General features: G+C 37.4%; 1 protein-coding gene across 2 annotated transcripts in view; it reads right to left on the reverse strand.

The window, feature by feature from the left end:
• Nucleotides 1-14,013, reverse strand: part of cdh22 (cadherin 22) — a 202,537-nt gene that overhangs the window by 88,381 nt on the left and 100,143 nt on the right. For both annotated transcript variants that reach the window (XM_085275085.1, XM_085275084.1), the window contains one exon: nucleotides 9,780-10,917. In XM_085275085.1, the coding sequence (XP_085131211.1) occupies nucleotides 9,780-10,013 (234 nt within the window). In that variant the 5' untranslated portion in view covers nucleotides 10,014-10,917. The remainder of the gene's footprint in view (nucleotides 1-9,779; nucleotides 10,918-14,013) is intronic.

The raw sequence follows: 14,013 nt of genomic DNA on the forward strand, positions 1-14,013 counted from the left end.
TATCGAATCAGTAGCTGTTAGTCTTGATGCTGAAAAGGCGTTTGACTCTGTGTGCTGGAATTATCTTTATTTGGCCTTAGAGAGATTCGGTTTTAACAGCCAAATCATCAGATGCTTACAGTCTCTATATAACTCACCCACTGCCAGGATTAAAATTAATGGTGATTTAACAGATACACTACAACTAGAAAGAGGCTGCCGTCATGGATGCCATCTCAGTGCCACTATCTTTGCGCTATTCATTGAGCCCCTGGCGCAAGCTATCAGGGAATCTAAAGACATTAGAGGTGTACTAATTAACAATATAATGTATAAAGATGGTCTGTATGCTGACGATGTTCTCATAACGCTAACTAACCCGGAAATCAGTCTGCCTAATCTTTTTTCATTATTGAAAAAATTTGGCATATATTCCGGATATAAATTAAATTTACAGAAAACTCAGATTCTCTTATATAATTACCGCCCATCACAAGACATTCAAAAGATAGCCAAGTTTAACTGGAGTAACACCTCTATAAAATATCTAGGAATCCATATACCCACGGATCTATCCGACCTCTACGAATGCAATTATGTCCCACTGACATCAGAAATTAAGGCAGACCTACAGCGCTGGTATTTATTGCCAATGAATATGCATAATCGGATAGATATAATAAAAATGAATCTTTTGCCAAAGCTTCTCTATTTGTTCAAGGCGCTGCCTATACACCTACCCTCCAAGCAATTTAACGATTGGAATAGGATGATCTCTAATTTTATTTGGGCCAAACAAAAACCAAGAATAAAATTTCAGACGTTACAACTGCAAATGGACAAAGGTGGACTCGCTCTGCCGTGTCTTGAGGACTATTATAGGGCTGCACAGTTACAAGTGATGATTGGGTGGTGTGATCTAATGTGTAAGGCTAAATGGAAGGAGATATATCAATCCTACTGTGAGACCCCACTTCAATCACTGCTTGGAGATCAACCACTCATTAAAAGACATATAGATGCAGACCTGCTCCCGGCACTAAAGAAAGTGCCCATAGAAATATGGCATAGGATACTCAAATATGAGAAAACTAAAAAAAGTGCCCGGACGTTACGATGGCCTGCTTATGATTCGGATTTTGCACCTGCAAACATGGATAAGAGATTTATACAGTGGTCACATAAGGGTATAACAGGCTACTGGAAGATTACAGATAAAAATGTACTAAAAGACTACCAGCAACTCCAGAGAAGTTCTTACTTGGAAAGACAGGATTTCTTTAGATACCTCCAGCTGAGGCACCATTACGATTATATATATATATATATATATATATATATATATATATATATATATATATATATATATATATATATATATATATATATATATATATATATATATTAGGGGTGCAACGATATTCGTATCGATATTGAACCGTTCGATACAGTGCTTTCGGTTCGGTACGCATATGTATCGAACAATACAAAATTTTTTATTTATTTTATCAACTTTCCTTCTGACGATGCTGTCTGTGTTGAGCGCTCAGTGAATCTGCGTTCGACTACTCCGCCTAGGCTCGACAGTGCCCCCCCCCCATTTTTGCACATGTCAAGGAGCGTGTCAGGCTACATTTCACTGTGTCTTATACTTGTATAACTATGCATGTGACAAATAAAGAACCTTGAACCTTGAAACATAAAATTCCTAGAAGAGGAGGACACGGGCTTGGTTAAAATCTTCCTTGACTCTTGTAAGGGGAATGCACCAAAGAAACAGATATCCAGATTATACAAATGTTTACACACATGTAGGAATAATGACACAACGTATATCAAAGCTAGATGGGAAAAAGAGGCTGAAATAATAATACATGACGACAACTGGTTCAATATATGTAAGGCTGTGCGTTTTTTTGTCACGCCTAATGCTAAGAGTAAACAAAGTAAATACCCCGACAAGACTCAGTGTTGGAGGAACTGTGGAGGTGTATCTGCAGGACATTTTCATATTTTTTGGGAATGTGCTAAGATTGTCCCCTATTGGCTAGTAGTGATCAAAGAAGTCAATACCATGATGGGCTTGAACTTGGCCCCTGATTTCACTGTGTTTTATCTATGTGATTTGCCACAAGGACTGAGGAATTCAGACAAATATCTTTTATTGATATTATTGGCTGGTGCAAAGAAAGCCATAACTTGCAAATGGCTAAACGCTGATCCACCGTCATTCTTGGACTGGATAGGCATTATCAAGGAAATTTACACAATGGAGAGACTGACTTTTTCACTAAGACTGGCTGCCGATAAATTTGAGAAATACTGGAAAAAATGGGACCTTTACTTAAATGGAAAAATATTATAATTTCTGGTACCATGTTTCATTGCTGTAATTCACCTATTTAATCTGATTGTACCACAAAGGGATATGTCTTTTTTTTGTTTGCTAGCCTGTGCTAGCCTGCTCTGTGCTTGTTGGGGGTCTGAATGTTTTGTAAAAAATATACAGGACTGTCAATAAAAATAATGTGTAAAAAAAAAAACTACACGCTGTGGCGACCCCTTTTATTTCTTCTTCTTTTGGTCGGCCCCTTTAAGAGTCACAGCAGATCATCTGCTTCAATCTCCTATCCCTAACATCTTCATTTGTCAAGCCAACCTTTTGCATGTCCTCCTTCACTACATCCATAAATCTTCTGTGTGGTCTTCTTCTTTTCTTTCTGAGTGACAGCTGTGTACTCAAGATCCTTTGTCTACTATCCCTCCCCCGTACCTCCAAACCATCTCAGCCTTGTTTCTCTAATTTCATCTCCAAAATGGTCAACCTATAGCTGTTCCTGGCTGTAGCTCAGGAGGTAGAGCACATCATCTAAGAATAGGAAGGTTAAAGGTCTGGCTGTACCAGTCTGCATGCCAAATATCCTTGGGGAAGATACTAACCCTAATCTCTCTGATGCATCCATCGAAGTATAAATGTATGTGAATGTTCGATAGAAAGCACTTCAGCATAGAAAAAAGTGTTTGTATGAGTGGGTGAATGTGGCATATTAAAATGTGCCTTGAGTGCTCGAGGAGAGTAGAAAAGCGCTATATAAGAATCAGTCAATTTACCATTTCCTCTGATATATACGTTCCTAATCTTGTCTCTCCTGGTCACTCCCAATGAAAATCGTCAGCTCTTCCAACTACAACTTGGTCTTCTGTCTTTTTGTCAGTGTCACTGTCTCCAAACCATATTTTAAGCACAAGCTAACTCTAAACGAATGTGTTCAGTAGCAAAATAGAATAGAATAGAATAGAATAGAATAGACATGGAGTAGCATTTTCATTACAGTGAAGATAGAAAAATGTGAGCTGCACTGAAGCTTTAGTTTATTGAAGATTTCAAAGACGAAGCAAATTGTCTTATATTTAAGTCTGTGTAATCTGGACTAGGCATGCCACATTTCACTACAGCTTGTAAAGCTTCTGATCTTAAAAGCTTCAAAGTGTTAAGAAGGTGACAAGGTATCAGAGACAGTCTAGGTGGGGATAGCTATGGGGAAGGAAGGATACATACCAAGGACAGAACCTGCGATGAGAATGGATAGAAAATAGTAGCACAGTGGACTAGGAAAAAGGAAGAAAAAAGTCGCAGAAAGAAGTTAAAATGTAAAAGTGATGTTCTGAATTACAGTTACGGAGGCAAACCTGCAGAAGCTTAGACAGAAACAGAGAATGAATATCTAGACATCAAAGAGAAAACATTGTCATAATGTGTTAATATAATTTAGGACCTTTCGATCAATGTTCACGTTTTGGATGGAGAAGACAGATGGTTTGAAAGAGATGTGAAAGAAGCCATCTTTGTCCATTGTGAATGACCATCTATGAACAGAAGGGGTGGCTAACAACACCAACTGTCTACCACCTATAATCTAGTTTTGAGATCCCTTCCCAGGCGCCTTAACGCCAACTTACATCTTGCATGATTTGATCTCAATAGTCACATGCTAGAGTGTGGCAAGGTTTTACCCGAAACCTCTCCTGATAATGACCCACACCCTTTTTCACACCTTAGCTCATGTGATGTGGCACATGGTCAATAGTGCGTCAACGGTCCTTTTAAGGGGCAACTCCCATAGGGCTTAAATACCTGGGACTCTCCACCAATTGCTCTTAGAAGTGAAGAAGCTTCTTGGATGAGAGGTGAAACATCTTCTAGAAACTTAAGGAAGTCCAGACATTTTTCTTTTCAAGTGCCTTAGATTACCGTGACCTGGATGACTGAGAACCTACACAGACAATTTAGGACCTTATTTAAAAATAAATAAATAAACCAGATAAGTGACATAAACCTGGTATGTATATATGCATGTGTCCAAGAGAAAGGTTACAGCAAAAGAGAAGAAATATAATCAGCTGTCTCTCCAATGACTTTCTTATCTTATAGATGGATTTCAAAGACCATTGAGTTGTAATCTCTCTAAATGCAAGCTAAGGCAGTGGTAAAGCAGACACTAGTGAGGGGATTGTTCAGTAGTAAAAGAAAATCATCTAATTAAATAAAATAAACAAATAAATGAATTAAAATGATTTTTTGTTATCGTTCAAGAATGTTTTGATAACACTTAAAGCTTAAACAAACTCACTTAAAAAACTCAGTGTTTTATTCAAACACATTTCTGATTATTACAAAATATCAGAAAACAGATAAATCAAAAAAAAGCAAAAGCCTCTTTTGATTTTTACCATTTAAATGGATTTTACTTTATGTCCAACAAACCTGCTGCAACCAAAATCAGACACAGAATTTGATACACCATAAATCAAATTAATAATTTTCAGAAAGACGAATGATGTATGAGAAAAATATTTATTTTAAAAAAGCCAATTTGTTTAATTGGGGTTAAGAATTAAAACGGGATAAGAAGCACCTTGAAGTGTGACATGGACTGTAACAACCACTTTATCACTTTTGCTGAGACAGTATGCAAAAACTCATCTCAGATATAGACCCAAAGTTCAGAGAAAATTGAAAAGACATAAAGACAACACTGAAACTGTACACGTTACTATAGTGAGCATAGAATGTGTGCACACGCTGCAGAAATTGTCCACCTCGTACACATTCACCCTCACAATGGATTTACTTCTGACAGCATTTGTCAATATAGAAGAGAAAAAAACTACCAAGAAAAACCCAGAGTAGATGAAGAATGTATCATTTCCCCTGTCAACTTCCTTTAACAACAGCCATTTAGGATTACCTGTGCTCTACAGCAATTCTCTTTCCCCAAGTTCCCTTCCTTTTATCACCGCACAGAGCTTTGAAAAAGAGCTAGGAAAATGCATGCGTTTTAGATCATTAAAGTACACAACTGGTATTTATCTAAATACACAGATAAAATCTTCCAGATCAACTGCATGTAAGTGACCATCTTACTAGAAAAGTGACTTCACTGGCAGTAACCACAGTGTGGAAAAAAAAGCAAATTTGTCAACTTTGCTGTGTCGGGGCAAAGCAAGATGCACAATTATACAATGCAGAGGGCCAATGCTTGGCTCTAATCCTTCATAGCTTAAATTATAGTTTCGATACCAAAAATCCAGCCAGGGTACTTTGTGTTTGAGCATGTATTAACACCCAGACAATCACATCCACACTTACGCACGCCATAAATAGCACTGGCCGCTGCCCTTGTGACATGAAATGCAATAACTTGATAATTTTATTAATAAAATCATCTCTTTTCTCCCTCCTGCTGCATCATTCCCTCAAGCTCTTCCCTTAAGCTCCTTTATATCAGCTCACTGTCTTCCCTGGCACCCTGTCCTTTTAATGAATCACCAGTCAGTGTATGAAGGCTCTTGTTTTCCAGTCTCCCTTTGAAGCCTTCCTCTCGCTTCCTTCCTTTTCTCATATGTCACTCAGCTTTATTCTGTCTCTTGCTCTACCAGCAGACAGACAGTGCTGCCTGTTGCATTGTTTGGATTGCATTGGTTTTGCCAGCAGGAATTCATCACATTCACAATTGCAGAAAAATACTGATCAAAGGATAATTATTCTGTAAGACCAGGCTCTGGTACAAAGAACATCTCCATTCATTTGTAAGAAAAGAGAGATCAATATATGCAGATGCAATATTAGCTGGTCAATTGCCATGTCTAACTGATTAGAAACAAGGGGATTTCATGATTGATGCATCACCGTGTCTCATTCTGTCTGCTTTAATGTTCTGTCTTTTCATATCACGTCCTACGTAAAGCAATCGAATCATACGCGGTGTCCACTCTCATCAAGTCACTGAGGATCATATGAGCAACAGCTGATGAATGGGATGTGAATGAGACGAAATGGAAAAAAAAAAGTGAAAATATTAATAAATGCACACTTGCTACTGACATGATAACAAACTGATTTCATTTGACATATACCCATTAACTATGATTACATTACAAAATGACATTCACTGATCACATTTCTGGTGTGAAGACATTGTCCTCAACATCAAAAGGAAGGGCATTGCTGAGGCTGTCATCACTAAGTACAGAGGCTTTGTTAACAAACACCAAAGACAGAAAAAAACACAGAATTTTTATGGCTTCATTTATGATTTAACAAATTGGCTAACAATGTATTAAGGAGTATTAAAGAACAATATTAAACTGTCTTTAAAGTTGTCTTTAACTACACTGTACTTGCAAAGCATTTATTGTTAGTTATTTTTGGTATAGTTGCTCATTACAATTAAATATAAAAAGACTTTTTAATATACTTTTTTGCATAACGTGAGAATTTGTACATGTTGTAGGCAAACTGTAGCAGACAGGCTAGTGTTTGACAAGTGAGTGTCTTTGTGCATTTTCCCAAGGTGATCAGACAGTACTAGCCCCAGAGCAGGAACTTTTTAGTGAACAGAAAATAAGACAAAAACATCAGATTTAACATCTTACCCACCTGTCTTGAAGACAGGTGGGTAAGATAGTTCCTTGCTTTTTTTTGCTTTTGTTTTTCTTTTTTTTTTAGTTTAATAAGGACTTTAGTCAGCTTTAAAAAAGTGATACAAATTAGTAATTCAGTATCAACTAAATCATTTGTAATTGTTTTGACTTATAACTAAGTAAGTGTAATTGAGTAATCTATGACTTTTTTTCCATTCACTTGGTACACTGTGAGGAAAAGAAAAATATTGTAGTTCGAGACCTTCTGAGCAAAATTGGCTTTGAAGACTAATCTCTGAAAGCTTTTTATGTGGAGCATGAGATCGAAGTACTCAATTTTAAGCCAGTGGGCTACGGTTTTCAGAGAGACTGGCTCAAGAACTGAAAGAAGTCTGGAAGCCACAGTGACTCTTACATTGCACAGGAGCCAAAAAGCTCCTGACAGCTCAAAGTATTCATGTTCTTTAAAAATGGTGCCTTCCTTTCAGTAGCATGAGTCATGTGGGAGGTATATGCCTACCTTAAGTCAACATTAAAGAAAATATTTCCTACATTATATTGGAAAATCCATACGCGTCTGTCCAGCACTTTTGTTTTGAATAGCCACAGTGTTTGCATTACAGAAAAGCTGAAATTATTGTTTAGAGTTTGTTCAGAGGTAGTTCTTAGCAGCAAACCACTTGGATTTAATTTCTTGCTCCTCATTCAAAATGTCAGGGTCTTGATCTCAAGAACTCGGTAATTTTATGCAGGTTAAAAAGAAGACAAGTAAATGCAACTACAATGAAATGGCTGTTGATTGGAAGCAAGGTTTTAGTGCTAGTGTCGGTTTAGTAATTCAGTGGCTTCAAGTGATGCATTTTGGCAACAATTCTGGCCACTTTGCATCTTTGTCTTACAAAGCAAATGCCAAAGAGCAGAGGGAAGCATTTGTGGTTACTGATTAGAAGAGGTGCATAATTAGACCGTTCAAAAATGCTTCTAATGTAGTTGAGCTTTGACTTTGACCAAATCACACTTTTATCCTGAACTAAAATCATTTTCTCTTTTATGTAAATTGAATAAATATGCAGATTTTTATCAGGAGTTGACAGTTAATGCAAACACATAGATGCCTAAACAGTATATTTAGTTTAAATCTACAAATGTCATTTGTGTGTACTTTTTTCTGTATGTACAATTGTGTGTAAAGGTTCGGGCAGGATAGGGATGCTTGCAGGAACTGTCAGCTGATTTCCGAGCCCAATGAGAATGCTTCTCTTGAATTCTTATGGTAACACTCAACGATCATGGTCTACTTAAAGTAACTGAGTAAGGATCTGACAGTGATTCCAGCTACTGCCTTTCTGATGGCTGTGTGAGCTGAAGGGGTTACATTTGATTATTTTGTTTTCACAAATATTACAGCAAAATAGTCTACAGTATACTCTAGATTGAACATGTATTATTCTATAAAATATGTATACCTTTTAACGGCTTTAGTAGAGTATAGTATTTTAAAGGAGATATGCTGGTGTCACATAAATTATCATGTAAAATAACGTAGGTGAGTAACTATGTGTTAAGCTCCTCAAACAGCAAATTCATATATAAGTGCATGTCTGCCCTTGAAAGCCTGTTTGTTTTGCTGTATATCTATGTTTGGCCACTTTATTTACCCTGTTTCACAAGGACAACAAAAGCATTTGGTTAAAGGAACTGATCTGAATTGCTCATTAAAAAGTCTTATGTGATTGAGAGAGGTTCTTAGAAATAATGCTTTCATCCTGATAACATAAGGCATCTGGAGTATTTTAACAACAAATTGGGAATTTGTCCCTCAAAAAGTGTATACTGCAAAGGAAGTTGGCAAGTATTTTTTTTTTGTCTTGATAAAATCTTGAAACCTTACTTAGAGAAACAGGTGTCAGAGGTTATCGACTTTCTTTGTTAAGTCAGACTTTCGGCATCACTTTCTATGCACACTCACAAAAGGGGGGATTTGATGCCTCATTTGACTCTTCTTCAGCACTAAAAGTTTGTCACCAACTCCAGACACTCGTAACATTATCATAAGAATTGGTGATAAAGTTCACTAAAGAGTATAAAAAAGATAACAGTAAAATGCAGCACTGGTGATCCAAAGATAAGAGAATATTCTTGCAGAAGATGTTTAATTTTTTCCTAACATATCAGCTGCTGCATGTTCATCTCTATAGTTTAAATATTAAAATTATTTAAATGTTAATCAGTGTGTTCAGGTCTGACATTCTCTCACAGCCTAATAAAGGAGATAAGAAGATCAGTTTAGTTTGGGAAAAGTTCAATACATAATACATTTTATTTGTTCTTAGAAATAGAACTTATCTGTTTTTTAATGTTTCTGAGTTCTATTAGCTGCAATTCCAGCGAGACAGTAGTTTAGGCCCTTTACAAAGTTTCTTACTGCTGTAACTTTACAGCTGTAACTTTCATTCAGTTAGGTATGGTTGCATATGTAATGCATCTTCCTTAAGCAGATAATCTATATTAGAATTACAGCTTATTTTAAATTAAAAAGAAACCATGACAATTTTGTGCTCGCTTGAATAGGTTGCATATAGCATATGTTACCATGGTGATTTAGCTAGGTAAAATGAGAGCTCCCTTTATGAAACTCTGACTTTAACCTCAACATAGCTTGCCAACATATTAATCTCCCTCCACAGTACATCACTAAAGCTTTCCTGAACATTATCCAGAGTATTATACTTTATTTTACCTGAAATGTTTTACCCATATCTTAACTGCATGCTGAGACATTCTTTTCTTTTTCTTTTCACTACCAACAGTTCAAGGAATTGACACCTGTTCACAAGGTTTTTCATATATTTATGTAATGAGTCATAATGTCTTACCTTTCCTACATATAGAGGCTCTGTTCCTGTATACTCCTCCACGACAAAGAACTGGTTCCACACCCATCCTCTCTTTACACGTTCAAGTGATGAGGGTCCTTGCTCTTGGTCTCTTTCTCCTGAAGTTGTTGTGCCACTAGTCCTTGAGGCTTCACACCAGGTAAAAATATTGCAGCTAAGTAGAGTTAGTGCTGCCAGTAGTGTCCAAACTCCTGATGTCCATGAAGGAGCCATTTTGATTAAAAAAAAAAAGAAAAACAATCCTTCCTGTGTCTACATGTAATTTAAAAGATTCATGCAAACAAGAGAAGGTTTTCTGTTGTAGTTTTATCTGAAATAAAACTCCAAAAGGACACGCTTAAAGGTCTTCGTGAAAGAGCTTGAAAGTTAATCCATGGGATCAGAAATCAATCTGAAGTTATCTGCCAAACACAGGGCAGGTCAGAGAGCATATAGGAGTTGTACCACCTGCAGAGTAACTGTTTGCACTGTGACATTGTCAGTAATTCTGATTCTTCGCAGTGTTTACTCCAACTTATAGGGTCTTTTTTATTGTTTGTTTTTCTTAATATGTTGTTTATGTGACCGAAAGTAGCTGGACAAATTGACTTTGGAAAATGTTATTCAAGGTTTTTGAAAGCAAGAAAAACAGGCTTTGCTAGACAGGCTCACTGATCATTGAAGGAATTAGGGGGGCCAAGCATAGAATGACATTGAAAAGCATGCCTATGAAGACTGAGAGTGATAGCTTCCATCCATTTTTGACTTCGTATCGATTACTGCTCGCAGTGCTTCCATTTCCACTTCTAGCCATGTCACCTCCAGTAGCTGGTGTGTGTTTCAGGTGGTTTGATACTAAGCTGCCAAAAAATGACTTGATTAAACTTTGCTGAAGAGAAAACTCTTCAGTAGTTCAGCTCCTAGAAAAGTCACAGCTGGCTTTACCTTCTGAAGCAGAAACCTTGAACTGACGAAAGGCCAAAGGATTTTACTGTTAGTGATAATGTTTGGTCTCTGACAGCTTTGCCCTTCAAAACAATCCATTGGTTTGGAAAGTTCATTCTTCAAAAGGTCCTACAGTGTTTTTTCAGCCATTATGACAGCTCCATCATGGATTGAAGGCAGGAAAAGAGGGAACCTGTAAAACAGAAAAGACACTGTTGTCATGGCCTCAGTATGGAAATAGTTTCTATTTGATAGATTTAAGGATTGACTAACCAGCAAAATGATGATGATGATTATCATTATTAATATTATTATTATTTTAGTTGGATTTTTTTCCCTTACTTGACCTGTTGTGGATTATTGGTGTCAATTTTTCATAGCTCTTTACAATCAATATTAAATCAATGTACAAATAATAAATAAAGAACAAATCCTATAGCACCGCTTTTTTGTTTAATTTATCTTTGTTTAACTCTGTGTTTTTGAACTACAAAACCCATAAGTGTTTTGGTTTTGTTAGGATTATCTGCAACGAACATTTTTCTATTAGTAATTCTTGTGTTCAGCAAGAATTCCAACAATTTGCTGGAGAATGGTGAAAACGGGATAGAAAGACAGGAAACTAGACAAGTGAAAAATAGGAAGGAAAATAGGAAGGAAAGAGAGAGAGAGTAAGAAAAAGAGAGAGGGGGAGTGAGAGAAAGGGAACGCAAGCAAGAAAGGTCACTGCTCATCACACAGCAAACCCAAAGCATCTGTCTGCCTTTCATCCAACTGATGGAGCGGACCTAACCGCAGCCAGCTGATTAATTGCATGAGGGAACACTAATTGGATAAAAGTATTAATCAATTAATTCTATCCAATGAGGCAACACCCCCTAATACTTCAGACAAACATTGGTGAGTAGGAGGGGGTAACAGACATGGTCCTTGGCTGCTGTGAAACATGCACAGAGGCTGACAGAAAGGCAGAGTTGACAGAGCAGAGACAGAGAGGGTAAAAGCAGGGTTCTAAAGGAGACAGAAAGGAAGACATGAAGAAATTAAAGGGCCGAGAATATAAGAGGAAATGAAAGAGAGTGTGTTGTGTGGCTGTGGGTGTGATTTATGGCCTCTTTGAAACATTCAGAACAAAAGGACCAAAAGGAAAAGAAACAATAACATTTACTATGTCTCTGGCCTTACAACTTTAAGAAAGAAGATTGCAACACCAGCCGAAGAAAAGCTCCTAAGGCCAGCAGGTGGTTTAACCTATTTCTGCTGGCTTAGAAGGAATTTCTAATCGTGCTCTCCTGCTGCCCGGTAGCAAGCTTGGAGCATCCGGAAATAATTCCTTCTCAGACTGTTGGTCAAGGAAATGTCCGTGGTATTGGAAACCAACTGCTCCGGGGGTGTCCAATCTCCGGGGGAAACAGCTCAGGAGTAACTTAAACAGCTCAGATCTCTTTATTAACTTCAGCACAGTGAGTGTTAATAGAAAAACTGCACATTGATTTCAAAATATACAGTTTTGAAAATGTACAAACATTATCACTATTACAGTTGTGTGATGCAGGGATTGGTGTGCTACTCTAAGGTAAGTAATCATATAGCAAATTTTATTTTATGACTAAATGTTCAAGTATTGCATATTAACATTAAGGATTTTGAAAGCAGCAAATTTCCACAGGTTTACAATGAAATGAGAAACTAAATGATTTTGTCTTTTGGCATGCAAAACTGATGATCAGGTCGCATGTTTATCTATATCTATAAATTCTATGGCAGTCTATGGAGAGGCTAAACTGGCAACAGGCAAGTATTTTTCTTATTTAACTTTTGGTTGTAACATTCTGAAAGATTAAGGCTTGATTGCTCAACCAAAACTGAATGATGATAGCACATTCATTTTCCTCAGTAGCTACTGGTAACCTTCCCCAGGTAGCTGAAACAGCAGAGTTTAACAACTCTGTGCCAGATGGTTTGTTAAAGAGATCCATCTGGGAGACGTCCTTGGAAACTTTTTTAGGAAAGGGCAGGCACGTTTGGAAGCCATCAGCCAGCCAGTGATTCTTTCTATGTTTGGAAGGAATGAGAAACCCTGTTCATCAGTGAACAAACCACATATCAATTGCTGCCCAGAAGATGCTCTACATGCATTCACTCAAAGTGGAGCAAATCCAGCTAGAAATTTTTCCTCAACTTTATTAAGAACCAGAACAGGGCTACGTATTAGCCTAGGGTAGCTGGGTGTATTGAATCTGAAAAATTAAAGGACCCTGCTGTTCCAGCTTATAACCCCACATGATTTAGCAGACCACCCATGTCTTTTAAAAACATGTTCATGTTTGTTACTCTGACTGTTTTTTTGGGGGGGATACTACATTTTGTGCTGTTGTTTATCCAGCAATGGATCCTATTACCATCTTATTTATAAATTGGCTTGTCAATGATAAGCTTACCAAGAGCTTACAGAGGAAGGAGATGAATGCTAGGGCCATTTGAATGGCAAAAATCATAAACAGGGTTATTACTGTCAACATTGAGATTAGAATTATTCAACACAAATACACACCGACTGAAAACATCATGTATTGCAATTGTTATAACTAGTCTGGTATCTTACCACCAAAGCATTTCTAAGCAACTGAACTCATTTAAGTTTGTTTTTTTTTTTTGCTCATCAAGTGTTTTCAGTACATCAATCTATACAAAACCCACCAGTCTCTGTCAAGTGGTGACTTTGGTTAGAACTGTTAGGCAGAAGTGGCGATACACTGCTGTAAAGGAAAGGGGGTGTACTGGAATTACAATTTCAGATCAAGTGCATAAATCGTTATGAAGTAGAATTCAGCACAATAATTTTTGTCTGGTTTTCAGAACTGCTAGACGTCAAAATGACAGCTGAAAATAAATTGTATTAAATATGCGCAGAATACAAGGCCTTCTCTGACCCCAGTAGTCTTTCAGCACTATGCATAACACTGAACTGCGGTGAGATAATTTAGCAGTCAGGGACAACTTTGTTTCTCATCACAAATACACAACCCTAGACCTTTTAGTATGTTAGAACAACACCAACGGTGCACAGTGTGCCTTGGCACTACACACACGGCTGCCTGTGTCCACTAACAGTGGGAGTGTGGTTGTTGGCAGCGATAGGCCTATTTTTCAGCATTCTTTTCAGATGGAGCTTTGCTCAGACAGCAGTGATACAGAATGTGATCAAGCTTTTCTGGGTCTGCCATGTATCCCTCTCTAAAATCCACCACTTGTAACTGAAGATAATGACCATTCCCTGCTGCCTGGC

The sequence above is a fragment of the Mchenga conophoros genome, linkage group LG5, assembly GCF_057382185.1.
Source record: "Mchenga conophoros isolate Kocher_MC1m ecotype Shallow Benthic linkage group LG5, M_conophoros_male_GT1.1, whole genome shotgun sequence".
In the NCBI taxonomy this organism is placed as follows: Eukaryota; Metazoa; Chordata; class Actinopteri; order Cichliformes; family Cichlidae; genus Mchenga; species Mchenga conophoros.